The 23,143-nt window shown below is 42.2% G+C and overlaps 1 protein-coding gene across 5 annotated transcripts in view; it reads right to left on the bottom strand.

The window, feature by feature from the left end:
* Thsd4 (thrombospondin type 1 domain containing 4) overlaps nucleotides 1–23,143 on the bottom strand; it is a 576,439-nt gene that overhangs the window by 84,307 nt on the left and 468,989 nt on the right. For all 5 annotated transcript variants that reach the window (XM_087199195.1, XM_087199194.1, XM_087199196.1 and 2 more), the window contains one exon: nucleotides 9,040–9,244. In XM_087199195.1, coding sequence (XP_087055321.1) covers nucleotides 9,040–9,244 — 205 coding nt within the window. The remainder of the gene's footprint in view (nucleotides 1–9,039; nucleotides 9,245–23,143) is intronic.

Raw genomic sequence — 23,143 nt, 5'->3', positions numbered from 1 at the left:
AAAGCCCAGTCAGCAGCTGTTTCCTGCATTTAGGGAAAATATCCCATTAGATGTATAAAAGCAGGTGTGGGCACTTTGCATATTTCTGAGACAGACAATACAATTACCCAACCCCCCTCAAAAAAACCCCCAACAAGCCATAGCTTAACTGTTCTCACAAAATATGGCAAATCCAAGTACAAGCAGACAGGGTAGCTAGGTGCAAACTAAAAAGCAGAAAATGTGAACTAACAATATGTATTAGGGGTGGGCAGAGTTGATTTCATTCTGTTCCAGGCTCTTCAAGGCAGAGGGACCATGAAAGGAGAAAGGAAACTGCTGTAAACAGATGTGAAGACAGCAGACCTCTCCTAAATCAAAGGGAAGTACACTGTCAGGCCCCAGGTGGAAAGTATATAATGCAGAATGAAGTCCAGGAGTGCTAAAACAAACAACAGCCTCTTTCCAAATCACGGCAAGGGGGCACGGCCTCTGGCATAGGATCTCTGCCTTGCAAAGACTGGGTTTGGACAGGAATTGTAAGGAGTATGCTGAAGAAAAGGTAAGAAGTGAGTCCAAATATAAAACAAGCCCTAAATGGCCACTTTCTCATTTGCAGCATTGATGAGGAACATCTGGCCAAGAGTCAGGATATCTCTGAGTTGTCTGTAGAGTGACTGTCTCCTGGCGCTGCCATGATTTGTAGTAGGGAAGCAGGAGGATCACAAAGCCCATCTCAGCATCTGGTCCTGATGTCTGAAAGTAGAGCTCTACCAAACAGTGTGACCTGTTCATGTATTGAGCCTGGGGTGCTGGTATCTGCCTGTACTCCCAGCTACTTCGAGGCTGAGGCAGGAGGATCACAAGTTGGAGGCTAGCTCGGGCAACTTAGTGAGACCCCTGCCTCCAAATAAAAGGGGCTGAAGATGTAGCTCAGTGGTACAGTTATTGCTTAATCCACACAAGGCCCTGAGTTCAATCCCAAGTACCCCCAAAACAAAACATAAAACACTTGCAATACTGAGGAGGATGTGAAAAGACTGGAACCCTTGGGGGAAGATAAAATGGTGCAGCCACCATTCAACTGTGGAAAAGAGTTTGGCAGTTCCTCAGAAAGTTAAGTATAGAATTAGCACATAACACAGCAATTCCTCTCCTTGGTATATACCCAAAAGAATAGAAAAGAAGGACTCAAACAGATAGTGTTCACCACTTTTGAGATAAATGGATAAACAGAATGTGGTATATACAAAAAAAAGAATGAAATTTGGATACATGCCATAACACGGAGGAACCTTGACAACATTATGCGAAGTGAAATAAGCCAGACACAAAAGGACAAATATGTGATTACACTTGTATGATGTTAGGGTTCCTATCTAGATGTCCCCCAAGAGTCTCATGCACTGCCTAGGTGGGGTGTTTGGAAGGTGATTGGATTATGGGGCTTAGAGCTGATTGCTCTTAGGGGTTGGGGCTTGGTTGGAAGAGGTAGGTAACTGGGAAGAGGTAGTGGCCTGGGAGGGTTTATCCCCCTCCCCTGCTCCTCTCTTTGCTCTCTGCTTCCTGTCCACCTGCTCTGGGCAACTCTTCTCTGCCAGGCACATCTGCAATGCCATCCTGCCTTGGAGCCAGCCAACCATGGAGTAAAAATGTAGGCCAAAATAACGATCTCCTCCTTTAACTTGTGGTTGTCAGGTATTCTGTCCCAGCCATGAGGGAAGTAACTAAGACACATGAAGGTCCTAAAATAGGCAAATCCATGAAACAGACAGCAGAACAGAGAGTCCCAGGGCTTGGAGGAGAGGGGAATGGGGAGTTATTGTTTACTGGGTACAGCTTTTGGGATGAAAACAAATTCTGGAAATGGATAGTAGTGATGGCTGTGCAACACTCTGAATATACTTAATGATGCTGAATTATACACTTAAAATGGTTAGAATGGGGAATTTTATTTTTATATGTATTTTGCCACAATAAGAGAAGAGAACATACACTTGGTGTTTTATTCATCCAAAATGTTTCACAGGAGGCTCTTTTTAGGAGCCAGTTCTAGAAGTCTGCAGAAGCAGATGGTGACAGTCTAGTGACCAGAACATCACTGTGGATGCAGTGGGCTATGGCCCAGCCCCAAGCTGCATCAAGTGAGGGTGGGATGCATGGTTTCAGGGAGGGAGTGGTGCGGGTGGCGAGGGTCTGAGGCGCAGAACCACGAAGGAACCCAGTACCATGAGTGAGGTCCATGATCATCATGGGCTGACAGTGTCTGAGCACAGACCCCAACCCCCAAACAGGGTACACTCAGCCCACGTGGGTCACTGAGGAGCCAGCACAGCCTCTCTGGGAAGAGCACGGGCAATAAACAGAAACACTGCAGTAAAATATGGTAGGTGCCAAGCTCGGGAGATGATCCAAGTCCCATGAGAATCCAAAGAAAAATCCAACTTAATTTTCTTTTTCTTATTTTTTTTTTTCTTCTGCCAGTATTAAAAGAGCAAGAAAGGACTCCAAATGCCAGAAGGGCAGGTGAGGGGAAGTGTTTGAAGTTGGAACCTCTGTTGTCAGGCTGCTTCACAGCTGGGGAGGATCACGAACGAGGAAACCCACCAACAAACACGTGAAGTCTTGAAGGTAAAATGAACAAGGGGACTTGGATTGGAAGCTAAGAGATCAGGGAGACCTGATGAATGCAAACTTAATGAAAGATAAACAGCCATTCTAATAGCACCTGAGGTATTTATTTGTATTTAAAAAATATCATTCTGAAATAAATGACCCATCACTTCAGCATGGAAGGGATTGTAGGCAATTATACCAGCCACGATTCCTTCTCTGAGCACCACTGATGTTTGGGATGAGTACGTCTGTGGGGGCCTTCTGCATCCCTGGCTTCCACCCAGATGCCAGTACCATCTGCTGCCCCATCTCTGCCCAGTTGTAACAGTGAAAAATGCTTCCAACCACTACCAAGAGGAAGAGGGTGGGTGGCACAGAGTAACTCCAGTTAAGCCCCACAGAAACAGTGGAATTGTCTTCAACCCCAAAAGGACACCGGAATCACCGGAAGGGCTTAAGCAATCAATTAAATCTGCGGGCAGGACTCAGACATTGGCATATCTCAAACGTGGCTCCAAAACCACGCCTCCTGTGGTTCCCTGAGCAGGCAGAATGGGAAACCCTGATGCAGGGAGAGAGAGAGAGAGGAACTAACAGTTACAAGATGTTTTTTTCTCATCCTAGGTCAAAGCTCTATGAAGTTATAACTGTTTTCCTATCTTGCCCAGGAGGAAACTGATTCTCAGAAAGGGGAAGGAACATGTCCAAGAGCATCACAGCTGGGGAGGGCAGCTCTGCAAAGGCCAACTGAATGGGCAGTGCCAGGACAGACACAGAAGGGCCGCTCCAGGGACTATGTGCACTGAGCCACTGGGGTAAATCCCCACATCCCTTTTTAAAATTTGATCTTGAGGCAGGGTCTCGTTACGTTGCTCAGGCTGGCCTCAAAGTTGCAATCCTCCTGCCTCCAATCTTTTGAGTAGCTTGGATCACAGGCATGCATCACTATGCCCAGCTGGATACCATCTTGAGCCAAACACCTAAAGTATTATTTGTAATATTTAAAAAACGGAGATAGTCTAAACATTCCTTAATAGAGAAGTGCCTCAATAAATTATATCCATTTTATAACATAATAATTATATTATATCCATTTCATATTTTATTTTAATAGAGTATTCTCCATTCAAAAAAACCTCAATGAATTAGCTTTATATATATAGATATAAAAAGCTTCCTGTGTTACATTAAAATAAAGAAGCAAATTGCAAAAAGTGTGTGCAATATTAATTTTAGAAGATATATATATTCACTTACACAAATGGCTTGAGAATATACATTGAACTGTTAAACATGTTTTCATAAATAGAGAATTTTATCTTTTTGTTCTATACTGTCTGTATTGCTTGAAATCTTTATATCACATGAAAAAAATTCTTTGGGATTAATTATCTTACAAACATAAAATGTCACATTATTTAAGCATTCCAATTTTTCCCATAAAGAAAGCTGTTCAACTAATAAAGTTTGCAAATTATAGATAATCCATACTTCTTAATTTTTAAAATGCTATTATTGTTTATAACTTTTATGAGAACATGCTTAAAAGTAAATGTCCTGCCAGTTTATTTTTAAAAGCTTACAGCTCTTCAGAAATTCCTTCCAAGTCTACACTCTATGACAGTGTAACTTGCTGGCAGGTAGTATGTGTCCTGAATAATCAATTTCTGCTTGGTATGCTATTATGTCTGATCTCTTAACTGTTGCATAATGACATTAGAAAACTGAACTGACCAAACTATGCCAAACTTTGATATTTCAGCTAAAATAATTTTACAACATCTTATTAAGCAAGAAGCAAGTAACAGAAACTCAATCATTTTAGTAACATTAGATTGAACTTTTTCCCTAATAGCAGGACTGAAAATAATTCACATACAAGAGGAGAATTCATAGCTTTACAACAGATGTGGGGATTCTAAATTCTTTCCCATTGAAAAAAAAAGATCCAGGAATCTTGAACCCACTAAACCATCTAAATGTTGGAGGACATGAACAAATTCAAATAAACATAGAACTTTGGAGCTCATTCCTAATAATTCCATCAGTTTACAATCTGAAATAAAATGAGTAAGTAAACACTTTGTCTTCTAAAATTCGTGCACCATTAAGTGCTACAGTTTCTCCAGCTTTGTTCAGATAAAACAGTAGCACTGTGGAGGGTGAGCTGGCCTCTCCCTCAGCTCCAAAGGGCCTGGTCTTCCTACGAGTCATGGTAGGGCAGGGGCCAGGCTCGGGCCTGCAGAATCTGAGCCTAGTAGGCCAGGCCTTGGTGGCCAAACTGAGTTAAGTTTAATGTGCCTTCATCACTAACCCATTAGCTGAGGTCTTTGGTACACATGCCTTCTTCGATTTAGGTTTGATTTTCATACTGTAACTGTATGAACTGTAATTGCATCTTTACTAAGTGACTCCAAATCCTTTCTGAAGCGAGCAAAGTAATGTCCACTTTCTTTTTTTTAAGACAGGGTCTCACTATGTAGTGGCCTTGAACACACTATATAGTCCAGGCTGGCCTTGAACTGAGGGTGATCCTCCTGTTTCAGCTTCCCGAGTGCTGGTGTGTACCACCATGTCTGGCATCATTGCCCAGTCTTAAAGGGCAGAAGACCATTTCGTGGAAATGCTTTGAAGCCTGAAAAAGTAGATACAAATAATGTGCGGTATGACTACTATTAACTAATTGAGTAGTCTAGGGTAAGTCATTTAAACATTGAAGATTTTAGAAAAACCTTTTTAAATGAGGTGATTAAACCATCTCCTTCATCACTAATAATGTAAGTATACAAGTCTGTCCATTTTTTTAGAAATCTATTTTTCCTTGCTCTCAAATTTGGGGAGTCAGTCACAAAAATTACCAAGCATTTCACAAGGAAAGTTTGAACTGTTTTACAAATAACTAAAGGTAATTCTGGAAAGCAACAGAGCAACTTAAAAAAAACTTGTTAAAGTTGTGCAAATTTTTAAAAGCAATGATACAAAATTGTGAAAAAATAACATCCTTTATATTGCTTATTCCACAGAACCAACTTATTCAAATGGCTGAAACAATGTGCTACATCAAGATACATTTTATAGGAAGTACAATTTCCAAGCCAGAAATTACCAGGTTAAAAAAAATAGAAACCTTCATCATTACCTGGAAAATTGTGAAGGCTCTTTGGACAGTGTTTTAATGCCTGACAGTGTTTAATGTAAAAATTAGTCATATAAGAGTTCAGAAATTGCTAGATTTACCTGTGCTGTAATGGCTTTTGTATAATCTCAAGTAATCGTCTGCAGACTAACTTTTAAAATAGACTTCATTTATATTTCATATAAGAGAAACCATGCAATATTAAAGCTCATGTGTCTGATGTATTTCCCTTAACATTACAGTCTCAGGGTGCATCCATTTCCCTACAAATGACAGAAAGTAGGGAGATAGATCTTTCTCAGATGTGAAGGAGATCAAGAGATAGAGGAAGGAGGAAGGGGAAGGAAAAGAAATAGAAAATAAATTAAGGTGTGTTATGTACATGCACCGACTCCACACAAGGAACGTAAACAGTATGTACTGCAAACGTGGACTGATACAAAAGTTAAAAAAGACTTCACAGAGCAGGAGATTCAGCAGTTGAAATGGATTAGGTAAAGAGAACATCCATAATGAGAGCCAGACCATCCCATCCCTGCACACTTGAAATGGTGAGTTTTATGGTACGCAAATTATATCTCAATTTAAATGAAGAGAAGGAAAAAATAGAGCATCCCAGGTGATGCCAGAAACCTGTGTTCTTCACCCGTGCTGTCTCCTGTCTCCAGAGCCCACTCTTCTGCTTCCTTGCTTTCTTCTTGCCTATGCAGCACCATGCCATGCTGTTATGGACCCTGGATTTCTTATGCACCCCAGGAGCCTATGGGCACAGGAAGTTGAACCTGACTTCCCGAATCACCCTCCCATTGATTCTCGGTACTTCCATTCTCCTGCTTCCTGTTCAACTCTCTTTGGGGAGAGGGAATTTTTATAACACAAAGTTTTAAGGTCCTGATAAACTCTCTGAGACAAAAGAAAGGGAGGGGACATTTGTCAACCACCTTGTGTCAGCTGTGCTCAATCTCTGTTATCCTTGTTAATAAGGTCACGATTCTTGCTCCCATTGTCCAGATGTAAATACCAAGACTCTGAGAGCTGTTCCTGTTCAGAGGAACAGCACTGTTCACGCACAAGATCAATTTATCTTCCCAGGACACAACCTGAAGTTGCTTACAGAATAGGACTAACCACAGTCAGAGAAATTTTTACTAAGAACAACACAAAGCTAATAAAAAGTGGCATTGCTTGGTGGTGCATTTGAACAAAATCACACTTCAAATAATCTGTGGAATAACATTTTCCATCCTAGGAGACAGGATGTTTATGAAGATGTGATCCCATAAAAGTACAAAAGAAAGGAGACACATGAAGACTAATTTTCTTTTTTGCTATTAAAAATAACATGCAAACCATTCACTGGGAAACTAGGCTCTGTGCCACTTTGGTGGCGCCCGGATTTTCCAGAACAAATGTGACAGTTTTCTGCTTTAACTGGGTTTGTATGGGGATCTACCCGCCATCCCTTCCTTCTCTGGAGAATAAAACCAAGCAAAGTTATTTCTAGCTGCATGTGTACGGGAAGGGAAGGGACAGCTGCAGAATATGGAGGCCTGGGTCTGGAGTTATCTTCTGGGGTGATCCTGACACTTGAAAGTTGCAAAATTATTGGTATTTCAACTACTGCAGACATTGCTTACACAACGTACCTCTCTGAGCATGCTTTCTTTTTCTATGAAATGGGGTTGGGAATAGCTTCAATGCTACAGGACTGCTGAGAGGGTTAGGACTTTGCTCATGGAAAGCATTAAGAATATTGCCTGACACATAGATAAGTTCCTGTTCAATAAATAATTAAAAAATAAAATTGAATATTACCATTCAAACGACTTTGAAGAAACAGCTTCATGAGGTTATCTCTTTAACTGATTTGTACAGGCTTATGTTAGGCAGAAAGTTATACATTAGAAGGCCTGGAGACAGGAGCTGGGGCTACTTAAAAGGCAAAGAAAACATGATGTTTTTTTCTTTTTACTTTCGCTTTCTTAATCATTAGCTATAGATGAAATCCACACAAACTTCCAAGTTTAGCTCAAGAGAACATAACATTCTGTGTGCTGATAAGGTCCAGGGCCCAGACAAAGCCCAGATCATGGGCAAGGGGTTGGAAAAATCTTCAAGATCTCATAACAAACTAAATGGAAACCATCCACCCTGAGAGTCAACAGGGACACAGTTCTCTGTGAACTAGGTCAACACAGCCCATGCTCCTTGTAAGAGAAGGATGAGTGTGGAGGAAGGAGGGGATGTTCCTTGGAAGACCCAATCAATCACATAAATATACTCTGCAGCCTTGTTTGGTACAACAGCAACTTTGGCACTTGCCCACCTTCATGCTTGAAGGTGTAATACTCTGTCTCCCTCTCTCTCTGCAAATCTATCATTTTTGCAATAAACTCTACCTATATTCTATATGATATCCTGTGTGTCTGGTCTGAAATCTTTCATCAAAGACATGAAGAATTGAGGTATGCTGCCGATTCCTTGCTGTGTTGTAACTTGTGGTGTTAGGATCCAGCTTCCTGGCAACACTTACATGAATTAGAATTTGGTAAAAACTAATTTTTGTGGGACTGGGGATTTAGCTCAGTGGTGCCCTTGCCTGCCTTATAAGCATAAGGTCCTGAGTTCGATCCCCAGTACTGCAAAAAAAAAACCCCAAACAACAATGACAACAAAAATCTAATTTTTGCATTGGATGGAAAGCAAATAGCCTGAAAACCCAGAAGAAAATGTCAATAAAGATCTCTTTTTGCAGGGAAATGGGTTAAAAATAGCCTTCCAATATTGATGACATTGCTCCAAATGACTGTGGAGGGATTTGAAGACACACATACTACTAATGTAGGGGACAGGTGCCCTGAGCAGATGAAGTAGAAAGAAGTGAAGAATGTTTGCTTTAGACCTTCAGGAGGGAGGGTCCAGATGGCATCTTCAATTACTTCTGTCCTGCTTGAAACCCCCACGTAACAAGGATTGCCAGGCCTCCTGGCTCTGCAAAGAACCCCTCTCAGCTCAGAGCAACAATTTAGGCTGTAACCCATTTCATAACCATGTTTCTCCTGTGAGCAGCAAAAGCTGGTTTCAATGTGTAGATATCAAACATTTAATTGAAAGAAGGATTTTTTTGTCTCTTTCTCTACCCAACTTTCTCATGTTAAGGGGCAGACCATGTGGTACTTCAGCATTCCCAGGGATACTTCCTACATGTCCCAGAACCTCTGGACGCCACTGTGTTCATCTCAACAACTGGAAGAAATACATCAGCTGGCAGCAACAGATGGTTTCCTCCGGAAACAGACCAAGCTTACCCAAATAGTTGTTACTCTTGTGCATCTCGGTGATGTTGATTTTTGTGGCTCCCTGGGGGATTTCCACGACACGGTGGTAGCCTAGGCTGGTGAGAGCATGTTTAAACACGCCTGATACCACCTGACAGCCCGTGTTGTCGCCTCCACACACCCCACACTTGTCCAGGACTTTGTCAGAACCCAGGTAGTCATCACAGCCGATGCTCTGCAAAGAGGTGGAAAAGAAAAGACTCTTGTAGCATGAAACAGGAGACTCCTGGGGGAAGACGGGAGAGCGGATGGTGGGAGAAACTGGTGGGATTCAAACTGCCCTTCCTCCTGCTCCTGTAGATAAGCAAGTCCATGCTGGTCTTCGCTTAACAGTATGCACAGAGTACCTATTTGGGCAAGAACCTTGGTTTTTAGTTACTCATGAAATATTCATTTCACAGGTAGGGTGGGGATTACAGACAATGCAAAAGATAAATAAAGTGGTGCCTTTAGCTATGGTTAAGTGATCAAGAAGGAGAAAAATAACACAGGGTAAAAGAATGGGCTGGAATTTATTTACGCCTGTTGGACAGTGAAGTTCTGCAAATCCCTATTGAACTATGGGTGGGTCAAGGATGCTCCAGGCTGGAAACTTCATATGAAGAATCTCTTTGGAACCCTGATAAGTACCACACCCTAACTGAGATAGGCTTCCAAGTCTTCTGTTCCCAATTACAGATGCTATAAACACCTAGCAAAATCCCCCCTCCCAATGTTCCCTGGCCCAGTTTCTTAGGAAATTAAATAACCTTGTTCGAGATCAGAATCTTCCCAGCTAACTGTGCCTCTGGAGAGTCGGGCAGCAGGAATGGTGCCCAATTATCCCAAGGCACATTTCCTGAAGCAGACGGCCAGAAAGAGCAACAAACAGGATGATAAGCTTCAAACTACTGAAGTGCTCTTTGTACAGTCAGTCTTGTTTAAGGGAACTTTCCTGAATTTCCCCCTAAAAGATCCTTCCCATGACTTATTTCAAGATCTTTTTGCTTTATCTGTACCACCCCCATTCTTGTTCCTGTTGGGAAAATTCATTTTGCATTAGAAAAAAAAAATGAAACTTTGGAACAGAATAGAAAGATCTTCATGGAATCTTTTTCCACTTCTGGAGCTGATTCTGTAGGGCTCATGATGATGTTTCCTGAATTCAAAATTGGGACTTACGGTCTAAGCAAAGAATTCTGTCACATGTCCCCGAGCAGATGGAAGTAAGTAGAATGTAGTTTGGATGATGAAATATTGGGATTACAGGATTATTCCCAGGGTTATGGGGATACAGAAAGATGCTTGAAGTCAGAATGGTATTTGAAAACCTGAAGCATATGTCTGATGACGCACAAGCTGGGATTCTAAGAGCAATCAGACCAACTCTCAGGGGCAAAGTGGTCAGCAAACTATTCAAAGACTACATTTGATTTTGTTAAACAACCCTGGATCTGTTCACGTGGGTCCTGCAGGTCAAATCCCATAGGCTGAGTCAGATCAAAAGGTGTTTATTGGGGCCCCTCCAACTTCACATTTGATTGATATCTTTCTGCAGGGGCTGCACTTCTGCATTATTGCTTCCATATTCCCATGTGCACATTAGTCCATCAATAATGGGTCTCTCTTCACAAATAACTTCTCTGTAAAACATTACTTCTGACAATAAGAGAACATCATCTCAATATGTTCATTCACATTCAATTAGTCTTTCAAAATGCCATGTTTGCTATGTAGTTCTCCTCCCTCAAATATTTCTTGCCCCTAGCCCATGCACATTTTTGCAGAAAAGTCTTCTGTGCACGGTTTGCATACTCCCTCTGCCTTGGGTTCTCCTTTCGCTCAAAAACAGGAAATGCCACCATCCAAATGGAACCCATGGTGCCAAAGCAAGATTCTAGCTGATTGAAGGAGGTGGCTGTGACGTGGCTGATGGGGAAGACGGACGAAGACACTAATTGGCCCTCCCCACCTACGCTAGCAACAACTCACCCTCCTCTCCCCCCTCTTTCAATCTCTAGTCCATTCCTGCTCAGCCTGGACTCAACTTGTCCCAGACTGAGTTTGTTCTCATGGGATAAAGCTGACATGTGTACCAAGGCATGGACGTGGGAAAGAACAACGCATGCTCATTGACAAGGCTGAAGGGTAAGGTTGCTGGTAGGGATGAAGTAAGGCTGAAGAATTCAGCCAAATTTGTCAAGGCTCCTGTTTGCTAGGGTGAAGAATTAAAATTTTATCCTAGGAAATCTGCAGCCACTAGATATCTGAAGTAAGACAGGGCCATTCTCAGACCTGTTTCTGGATGACAACTTTGGCTGCAGTGTGAAGTGGGTCCTTCCTAGATGATGCAGGACATTTAGCGAGTCTCTCTCTCAATGAACAAGAGCCACCAATGATGAACCAGATGCCCCATCAGTCCTCAGCCCCAGCTCAGTCAGAATGGGACTATGAAGAAATTATTCAAATATGGACCACTTTAGACAACCAAAGATACAGATTAAAAAGCCATCTGACCTAGTGAATCAGGTATTATATTAAAATAGTCTGCACACTTTGGTGGATTCCTACCAGACTGCTTGCATGCATGGTCACTTTGGGTGAATCTAGACATGAAGAGAGAGGGCTATCCTGGTCGATATCCAAGTGTCCTAGAGAAGTGATGTCCTGTTTCCTTAGAGCTCATCCTGAGCTCTGCCCACAGATTGTTCCTCAAGGGAGAAGTCAGAAGGGTTGTGTGAACCCTCTTTGAAATGGGAGAGGAAACTAATGGAAACACTTTTGGGTGTCCCAGTGGCTAACCAGATCTCTGAGAGACAGAGTTGCTATGGTCTTACAAAATATCTCACATCTATTGCACAAAGCAAGAAGGACAGAATGAGGACTGGGAAGGCAACGTGTATTCAAGATCTTTAGTTTTAGCTCTGAGGCCATAGGCAAACTACATGTGACAACTGTCCTTTCTCCTGCACAGTGCTGTTGTAAGGATCATACAATATAATGAAAGATAAGATAGATTGGCTGAGGAAGTTACCTTTGGGCTAGGACCTGCATGACAAGAAGGATCAGCCAGGACAAGGTCTAAACAGGTATGCATGTACTTGATCACTGATGTTGTTGAGTGACTGTAACAGGCCAGCTGGGAACCTCAAGCTGAATCAGACACAGGTCCTGCCTTTGGGAATTTAACAGGGGAGATAAAACACACATAGGAATAATCATAAGCTATTAAGCAATGAGGAATTTCTGCATTCTTCATGTCATGCTGGGACGGGATCAACTCTTCTTCAGAAGGTTGATAATTGATCATTCGATGCACAAAGTCCAGCGGACATTGCACTATCCCAGCCTAACTAGAGGAATGGGGATTTCCATAGGGTAAAGAGGGTTCAAGAGATACTCAGGACAGATACAGAATGAACAGGCCTTTGTGACCGGGGGGTTGGGAGGGGAGGAAGCAGGTTTGAATCTTCCTCTATCTCCCATTGTTCTCACCATCATCTTGTCTAATACTTGCATACTGTTTACTATATTCTGAGTCCTGCAAACATCTACTTCTCATTTATTCTTAAAAGCCATTGGTGAGATTGCTGAAAACTGTAGGGAAACTAAGGAATAAGATCTAGGTTAGGTAACTTCCCCAAGGCCATGCAGCTGGTAAAGGGGGACCTTGGATCTGAACCCTGGGTCCAAAGCCAAAGCCCATACTTTAAACCATTATATAAAGACTGGAGGGCAAAGGCTCAGTGGTCCCTCTGAGGGCCTAGCTTTGCTGGAGGAGTGGATGGTGGCAGTGATCCAGGTGCAGAGGACAAGTTTGAAGCACTACTATGAGGGAGTTCTGGGAAATGCCTGGAACTGAAGTGACTCCTGCATTCTCTTCTAGTATTGTGAAGGACCCACCACACTACGAATCTGTCCCACACTGGCTCTTTGAACATTCTTCTTTTTTTTTTTTACTCAGCAATGCTTTTATTATTACAAATCTGGGTGGCCTCACTACCACCATCACTCACACTCTTACTTTTATTTTTATTTATGTACATTTCTTTCCAGATTTGGTCTATATGCAAGAAAAATTTGTTTTTACATTTTTACAATCACGATGCATCATACCATTGTGTATTCTGCTTTAAAATTTATTCTTTTTTTTTTTTTTTGGTACCAGGGATCGAACTCAGGACCTTGCGCTTGCAAGGCAGGCAGTAGAACCACTGAGCTAAATCCCCGGCCCCTTTAAATTTGTTCTTAAAAAAAAAAGCTTCCCATGGTGCTACCAAGTCTTTGTTGATGTCATTTTGAAGGGCTACATAACAGGCCCTGCCTTTTCTGTGGATTGACCTTTATTTGTTTTTTCTTTCCTTCCCTGTACTATTTTCCCCAAGGTCTTGGTGTGACAGCAACATGTAGGCTCTGGTAACCATTTCCTCCTCCGGGCTGGTTTTTAAGAGGCAACTCAGAAAGGACATGTGTGTAGACTCTGCTACGATTGTGCCACCAGCTTTGGACAGATTAATTGCCCAGGTCTCCTCAATGGGCTCCTGGGTCCCTTTTATGGGTCCCTTTTTTTTTTGTACCGGGGATCGAACTCGGGTCCTTGCGCTTGTGAGGCAAGCGGTAGAACCACTGAGCTAAATCCTCGGCCCTCTGGGTCCCTTTTAATAAACAATGATCAGTTCTGCCCCACTCTTCACAGGGGCACAGAAGCTCTTGAACATTATTCTTTACACACAGTGAGTAGGTATTTTTGCTCCTTTTTCTGTTGCATTAATTTTTTATTTTACAACTTTTGAAAACAGTACAGGGATTTTCACTGACCCTCTGCACAGCTTCCCCTAACGAAAGTATCTTACTAACTACAGTACATTGCCCAAATCATGCAGACCGCTGGCATCAGTACTATGCCATTAACTCAAGAACAGACTTTATTTGGATTTTGCCACTTTTTATATGAACTTCTTTGGGTGGACAGTTCTATGGAACATCATAGGCACAGATTATGTACTGTGTTATTTTCTTAAAGCAGTTCGTATTCTCCTCCAGCACGCCACTGTTTAATTGGTAAGTGCAGCTGATATCATTTAGAAGGAAAACCAGTTAGGAATGATGGCAGGAATGTTGGCTCGGGGTGCCAGGGAGCCTAGAGTGTGTTTGTGGCTCAGTCCCTGACTTCTCTCTGGAGATATGGCAAAGAGTTCCAGAACCCTCCAGATCTTCAGGGAATGGTGTCCAGAAAGGAACTTGACCCAGATTCTGGTTTGTGTATCAGAAGGCTGATCAACTGGCCTCTGATGGGGATGGCTTAATAGTGGTGAGCTACTTTCCAAACTTTTTCAGAGCAGCCACCAAGGGGTCATCAGAGAATCTTAAGGTGGGCACTAGAGCCTGCCATCTCCAGATTCTTGTACTGGCTTGGACACTTACGTGTGTGGTACCTTTCGATAGGTCGCGTTCTGAGCCTCCACTTTGAAAACTCTGTGGCTGGGTGGTACAGTATTTACCTCTTCAGACAACTGGGAGGATCAAACAAGGCAAACACGGAAGCTACTTAGCAGAATCCTGTAATATGGTGGCTTTCTGGAAAATTGTGGGTTTTATTATCATTATCTTCATTGGTTCGATCCTGTTTGGAATCTTACCCACCTCTAAGTGAATATCATCATCATGTAACCACCCGGAATTCCTCTATTTCTATTGCATTTTCTTTTATCATGCAGTGAGAAATATTCTTTCTCATTTGGATAAAGGCAGAAAAGCCTGGAAAGTCAAAAGAAAGCCATGGTTGCTCATGAGAGCATGACTCTTTACATGGCTTCCACACTCTTACTGCTCAAATGGTACCTAGTGAGAAAAACCAGAACGTATACCTGCTCCCTGGTCTACTTCCATTTTATGATTGTTGTTCACCATGTACTGCAGTTCAAAAGGGGTATTTTTTTTTTTGTCTTTTCCTATTACAAAGGTGACTGGATAAATATCAGACATTCTTAGTGTTTTTTCAGGGTTGTTTTTTTTTTTTTGCAATGTGTAGTAGGAAAATTTTGCACATTGCAAGCCATCATAGAAGAAATTGCTCAAGAATTGCCCCCAATTGTTTGCCAACATTAACCTAAATAAAATTTCCTGAGGGAAATGAGCAATCTGGATGACATATTTGGTGGTGAATTTCACAGGAGGAGGCCTCTGACCATCATGGTGGGGAGGTTGGTGCCAGGCGTTCAGGCAGTGGAGGTTCTGATTCCCCAATGGGAAGCAGATGTTTCTGTGTGTTCTCTGTAAACACATGAGACCAGGTAACCTCAGCTCGTTGGGTAGATGGCCCTGACAGGTAATACAACCTGGCTTAATAACCACAGTGTTATAACAGTGTGGGAGAATATGAAAATGATTTGGAGCTAACACCAATTTGCTTATAAATATGGGGAACTAATTTGTGGAAATACGTATGGCAGCCAAAACTTTTATTCATGACATTCTGTTGAAAGAAATCCTTTGTATATGATACGATATGATATGATATGATATGATATGATAGATCTCTCTTGTGTATCTGTTAGGGATGTAGATCAATACCACCTTCCTGGAAAGCAATTTAGCAATATATACTGCTTGATGCAGTAAATAATTCTTCTACAAATTGATGCTAAGGAAATGAGGCTAACAATTTTTTAGTATGAAGGACCTGATCACAGTATTATTAATAATAAAACACTAGAAGAATTCTAAATGTTCAACATGGGGAAACAGTTAAAACAATATACAGAAACACCCTGGGAAATACAGGATAGATCTTTTTTTCCCAGTTGTTATTCTCATTAAAATTGTCTAGCATTTGTGCTTGTATGATTAACCCTCAGTATTGTTCAGCAAATGTTTCTTAAGCCAACCCCAGCTTTGTGTCAACATAGTGTTAGGCGGGGCAGACCTGAAGGAAAAACAAAAATGCTTCCTCCTTAATCTAAATGAGGGATCAGAAAACTACACCTTTTAGGCCAAATCTGGCCCACTATCTGTTTCTATAAATAAAGATTTACTGGAACACAAACACTCCCATTTGTTTACTCATTGTCTACGGCTGTTTTAGGGCTACAATGGCAGGGCTTGGGTGCTATAACATGGACAGTGTGGTCCAAAAGGTTTGAACCATTCATGATCTGGCCCTTTACAGAAAAGAGCCACCAATCCCTGGTCTTCCTCAAAAAACACAGACTCAATCACATCACTTCAGCATGGCTTCCAATTGTTGAGAGAGATGAGCAGAGTCTGAGAGTAGCCGAGATTGAGGCTCAGTTAGATGCTTCCCAATTTACCTCCTTTGCACTCATCCTGTATCATCTATGCCTACTTTTATGTATTCTAATTGGACTCAACTATAAAACGAGATGCAAGAAATCATCACCTTCTACCACAGCAGTCTTCTATTTTTTTAAAGTAGGAAAAACATACTTTTCAAACAAAACTTCATGCAGAAATGCAGAATTTCTCTATATAAAATAAGAAAAGCAGGACTGCTGTGATTGAAGAAGGGCTGTCAGGGCTTGAAAGCCCAGAGTTTCACCTTCCAGACCGCTTTTCTTCCTCCTGGCTGGGTTTTCCACTCCAGCCCCACTGACATTTTGGCTCTAAAGGTTCTTTCTGAGGGACTGTCTGAAGCATTGCAGGATGTTTGGTAGCATTCCTGCCTTCTACCCATCACACACCAGAAGCATTCTTCCTTCTCAGCATGGTAAACAAAAATGCCCCAGACATTGCCAAAAGTCCCCTTCGGAGCAAAATTACCTCCCGTGAGAGACTTTAATTTATTCCACAGCTCATGGGACACCATGATATGTCCCCCCAGAAAGCCTTAAAACATTGGTCATTTCACAGATGGGCTGAAATAGTCTTGGTAGATGTCAAAGAAGCTAATGAGTGAATACTACTTAATTATCCAATTTTTAAGAATAGTTCTTTACCATCAAGCTTACCATTAACCCAGAGTTCCTTAAGATTGTCTTTTGGCTTAACTTTAGCAAAAGTAGGATTATGCACTAGGAAAAGCATTGTTATTGGCACACAGTAGGAGCTAAATAAGAGTTTGTTGAACAAAAGAGCAACTGCTGGAGAAATCAAGAGATCAAAGTTATAGGACCAATTTGCTCTTTGAACTGCACCATCTCTAAGGTCCTCTCTGATGCCAAATTGTTTCTTGGAAAAAAGAAAAATATAAAATCCCGATGTGAAGAATCCTGCCATGTATAAAGTCTAGGAAATTTTCTTTTGTAGACAAAATTCAATTGGAACAAGGAATCAAGGGGAAAAAAATTGACAATGTCATTTATTTTGAAGAGAAGAAATGGTCCATGGGATAAAAGGTATTTTGGCTTCCTAAATGAAGGCAATTATGAAACTAGTGATCTGCTTTTAATCAAATGTATGGTTGTCACATTTCAGTACCTCATCCTATCTCATTAGACAATAGCACCTTACCAAGGGACTGAGCTGGAAGGAAATCTTGGCTCTCTTGCAGGACAAAATTGAGTAGGAGTCAACTCCAGGAAGTTTACAAATGTGAAGAAAGTAGCCCAGACATGCAAGCTCATCTTTGTAAGATAATTACTTCCCCCTTCCCACTAGGGTGGTCCTTTCTTAGAGGGGAGAGTACCCCAAACTGTAAAATTCTAATGCTTTGCTTTCATGATCCTTCTTCCTAAATGATTATAATGGGGAGGAGAGAAGAACATGGAGAAGGCCTGACAATGATACTTGTTCTATGCATATTTTTGTGTAGAACTGTAGACCTCTCTGGACTTCTACTTGACCTTTAAGATCTAAGGCTGTATGGGGAAGTATATTTAAAGAGGCCATAAAATATCTGGCCAGACTGTATTGTAAATTTTTAGGGTCCTGGGAGGATCCAGCACCAGGAAAAATCCATGCAGAACAGTTCTGTGAAAGGTGGGTTTGGGCTGCCATGGGATCAGGACTAGAAAACTTCCTGCAGAAAGGAGAAGAGGGACACTGTTTCCACTCCAGAGGGCCTGCTGAGTGCCCATAGCATGAACCCACAGGTGTGGATCCCTTAACCAGAGGCCCTTAGGGGACTGGTGAATCCTGGGGCTATAGGACAATGACAAAGACCCATATGTGCATCTTTTGTCATTTTTGTAACACACAGACTACTTCCAAACGTGCCTGTTTGCATTTCCTCCACAAGATGGCACCTATAACCCTGCACAGAGAGATAATCACCTAGACAAGTAGTTTAGGTACAGGAAACGGTGGCTACACATTTAAAGGAACAATGGTCAAGAAACACAAGAGGCTGAGTGGACTCTGAGATTTTGGTTGAGCTCCTATTCATTGTGCTCTTATGTTCGAGCTTCTGCCACGTTCTTAAGCTATGATTCATTTCTTAAAATATTTTCATGGAATGTTAAAAAAAAAGTGAGCGGAATGTTCAGGCCTTTTATTTCCAGAATATTTAAGAGAATGCTTAGAAATCTGTGTAAATGAGTTACAGCCCAGGGGGCTGTGTGGGCTGTTTAGATGTCACTGGGTGATCTCCATGGATAGCCCAGAGGACTGGCTGAGTGTGTGGGATGAGATGATGAAAGAAAAATCAAAGCCCAGGGTTTTCCATTCCCAAACTCTTAAGGGAATGGTGTCCTGAAACGCTGTGTTCAGAAGATGTGTGGCAGGCACAGGCAGAGACTGGAGATGGAAGAGACAAGGGCTGAGACGCCCACGGGCAGCCACATTAGGATGGGTACAAAGTGATGGGGGCCTGGACCACAAAGCAAGGGCGAGGGCACAGGAAGGACCAACAGGACTGAGCATGGACAGGCTGCTGCAGGCAAAGACATGAGGAAGACGAGTCCGGGGCCTGGGACCTGGGAGTTAGTGTTCTTCAGGTAGAAGCTTCACCTGGAGATGGGGGAGGGTAGGCCTTTGATGGAGTCACCTGAGAGGCACAGCCATTTGTTCAATGAATTCAGGTACTCTCATTCTGTCCCTCTCCCTCTTTCATTGGCATGTTCCTCTAAAATTGGAAATATTTTTATTTTAGCTTTTTGAACGGGAATCCTTCTAATGTATATTTTATTTTCCTCATTTTTTAAAAAAAGCATGAATAATAAGCATTGTTTTATCTTTTCTAGCTCCTTGTTACTCAAATGTCATAATCTAGAAGCTTCTTAGACATATTGGGCCCCATCTTCAGCCTACTAAGTCAGAATTTTCATTTCAACAGCATCTTCAGGTACCACAATTCCTGCGCACTGCCAACTTTGAGAAGTGCTGCCTAAGATCCAGGGGGTGGCAAGCTTCTTTTTACAGAGCCAGGTAAGAAATATTTCAGATTTTGGAGTCTATGGTCTCTGTTGCAACCACTCAGCTGAGCTACTGGGGCATGAAAACCGCCATGGACAGCTGATGTCTGTGGCTTTTTCAATAAAACTTTATTTATAAAAACAGATGATGGTTGGATTTAGCTCCTTGCTGGATTTGCAAGATTTAGGGAAATCTACAGCTTTCTACAGTGTGCTGATTCCTGCCTTGGGTGGTTCAGAGATGTTCTTAGGGGTGAGAGATTGTCAGGCTCTTCATTTAAGTGGTTCCATCTACCAGAGGGACTCGCTGTTTTCCCTCTGGATGCCGGAAGTCACTTCTTCCAGCAGGTAGTTCCTTTTCTGACTTCCTAACTTATTGGCTCTTATCCTCTGGAAATAGCTAAAGAGCAGATAGAATACTACAGAACTTTCTGGACTAAAAGACTTGGGTTTTAATACTGGCTGTGCCACACCCTCCCTGTATGGTTTTGGGCAAGTTGCTCACTGGCTCCAAGAGTATAACTCCTTGTGTTAAAGTGCTGCTACTCATAGCCCTCTGCTTACTGTGAGGCTCTGGGAGGATGAAAGGGGTTGGTAAATCATAAACTGCCCTCCAAATCTGAGCTGCTATGACTCATCTTGGTCACTCCGTACCTCGAACCCATTATATTCTAAGCTAGTGCCGGCACTACATTCCTTGTCTTAGTTCCCACAGCAATTCTCTTTGGTAGAACTGAAGGCCTCGAGAGACGAAGCAGCTTAGTGCTTACTAAGTAGCAGCGCTGTCACCTTCCCCTGGCTCTGTCCGCCACTGGCTCATGCACTGACACCCATCAGTATGCACATTTTCAGGTCAATGAGCAGGAAGATGTTGTGTTATTTCATGAGTCTTCTGAATGCTAATTTGAAAAGGATTCTTTCTCTTTTTCAGATGCATCCTGGAAGACCAAAGCTGCTGCGATCTGGGATCATTTGACCTTTTAGGTCACTTCTTGTTTATGGTGTGTTTTTTCTTCTTTTCTCAAATTGCACTCCAGCCCCCAAATGACAACCAACTCTCCATCCAGTCAAAACAAAGACAATACAAATGATCACCCTTTGGTTTCCAATGGAAATTAAAAAAAATGCTTTTGGAAAGTTTTGCCCTGAGAGATTTTTAATGGAGACAAAGGTGAGAGAAGACATGTTTACAGTCTTGGGGACAGCAGGAAAGGCTCTGGAACCTCATCCCCTCATCCCTTGGCTTCACAGATGAGGAAACCAAGGCTCAGGAAGCAAAGTGACTTTTCCAAGTTGGTGAGAGAGGTCTTCCTACCTAGAGACGTCTTCTCACGACACTGTGATGGCCTCCTGTTCCTTGGAGGAGGATTTTATTGTTTTCTCACATTAAACAATCTATCTCTTTCCCCTTTTGCTTCCTTAAGTCCCTGTGACCATGTGAGAGTGGTTTTCTCCACCAGAAGAATAATAGCAACTGCTTTTAGGGAGCAAAGTGTCATTGTGAAAATACTTGGATAAACTGCCTGGAGTGGATGATGAACTCTGAGGTCCAGGGGGTGGCAGAAACCAAGGTAACAAGAGATAATGACTAAACTGAGTAGGGCAACATGAAATGGCCTGATTTTGCTTCCAGGGCTGAAGAGAGAGGAAAGGAACAGAGAAGGGAGACAGGAGATGGTGGAGGGCCTGAGAGGCAGGGAGGACTGCTAAGACTGACCTTGAATCTGAAGTTGACTTGCTGTGATTTAAACCTCTTCTGTTACCAGCTCTCCCAAATCTTCACTGGAATGGTACATCTAGGTTTATACCCAGTTTTCTGCCTTTAGATCTCTTGGTTTAGATTCCTTTCACCTCCTTTCTATTCCCATCATATGAACAAAAAATTTATCTTCTGTGGCCTCATATGTTCAAAAGCCTTCCTTGGGATACATGGCCACACTTCCGGTGCACCCACACTTCTGGGTGACCTTGTCCTCGAGGGCCCTAGTTTCCCTACGTGTAAAATGAGGGCGATAAAGGATAATTTACAATCTTTTGTGAGGCTTAAATGAAACACGTGGCAACTGCACCTAGTTGAGAACTGGAACTGAGTAAGGATAAAAAAATGCTGGCATGCCCTTCGTTCCCTTGGAGCTGCCTCTGCCTCCCTCCACACACCTTGGCAATCTGGCCATGGGATCCTCTATCTCATGAAACACACATCCACTTCTGCACCAAGAGAGGAGCCTGGCCTGTTTTCCTTGGCCTCTTCAACCTCACTTCTATTCACACATGATTCTCAAGCCCTGTTGGAAGTCGGTGTTGTAATTGGGAAGCCACTGCAAGGTATTTAAGTTTTAATAATGTTCTGGGATGATGGCAATTAGGACTTCCGGGGAATTTTTATAACTGTTACCTTTCTCTCATTCTGTTTTTTAAAAAAATGTGCTTGCTTTTTTTTTTTTTTAAGCATTTTTTGGTTTGTTTTGGAGGCAAGCTATGGAAAGCCTCAAGGATGGATCAAGGGTTCTGTTCATTTTAGGAACAGCAAGGGTGGCTGTTGGAAGAAGCCCGTAGCCCGGCATGTTGGATGACAGCTGTAGATGAATTGTAAATGGAAAATGCAAGGATTTGAGCATCTCCTGGGGATGCAGGCAGTAGGAAGCCTCTGGAATATAAGTGACAGTTCTTGGCCAGAGCTCCCACCATTTGCTCACATATGTTATCTTGTTTAATTCTCTGAAACCTTGAGAGGTAGGAATTACTATCCCTATGTCACTGGAGCCCAGAGAAGGTAACATGTCAAAGCTGCCACAGAAGTGGTGATGGTGGGTTTGAAGGAAAGGGCCTTGTGATTCCAAAACCCAGGCTCCTTTCTTTTGCTGGTGGCACAGTTCCTTAGAACAATGGAAACTCTTCTTTACCTGGAAGAATAGGGCCTGGTAGAGGGCTGACCAAGGCACACATATACTTGGTTATATCTTGGGCTGCTTCTTGGCTTTCCCCAGAACCCTTCCCCATGTGCCCCACTGCCCAGCCAAGGACTAACTGAATTGTTTCAGCCTCTCCTACAGCAGTTTCCCTTTTTTTGCAGCTCCTGGAAACCCTGTACATCACACACTCAAGTGAAAGGACCTCTATGCCATAACCCTTCCTCTTATAATGAATTCCTAGGTCCAAAACTATGTGCTGAAGTAGATCTTTTTCTCATTTGTCTCCCTGGGAATGGAAACTGTTGGTTTACTAAACTGGGAAATATTATGACTCAAGGAAAAACACCAGGTTCCTTGGGAGATGTTATTATCCAACCCAAGAACTTGTCTGTTGGGGCTAGAATGACTAAGACATTAAATAAAAGATAATTCCTTCTTACTCTCTCTCGTCAACCATAGATGCACCCTATATGCATATTTATTTTACTGAGGAATGAAGACATTGCGCTTCATGCATTCTCAGAAGGAAGAAATTTGGCTGAAATATTTAGGCTCTTTCACGCATCTTTTGAAGGATGGTAAAGAACAGGGTTATCTGTCAAACTCAATGTGTTCCATAATAATAACTCAGGTGGCAGCCAGATGAATAATGCTCATGTGGGCAGACTATTTCCCTTCTTTTGCAACTGTAACCCAAAAGGTACAGCATTGGCAGACCTGATGCCTACACATGGCTTCCAAGTGACCATACTAATGATATACACTTGTGTACATAAATATTTAGGACATGCAAACCAGTTGGATAAACACTGATCCTTCACCTTTTGTGGAACCTTGAAATTCTTAATTTTTACCAGTCCCCTCTTTAAGATC

The sequence above is a fragment of the Heterocephalus glaber genome, unplaced genomic scaffold (assembly GCF_053883595.1).
Source record: "Heterocephalus glaber isolate CG9 unplaced genomic scaffold, H.glaber_assembly_v1.0 deba00001689, whole genome shotgun sequence".
NCBI lineage: Eukaryota > Metazoa > Chordata > Mammalia > Rodentia > Bathyergidae > Heterocephalus > Heterocephalus glaber.
The sequence above is the reverse complement of the archived record's forward strand: the minus strand, read 5'-3'. Positions and strand labels throughout refer to the sequence as shown.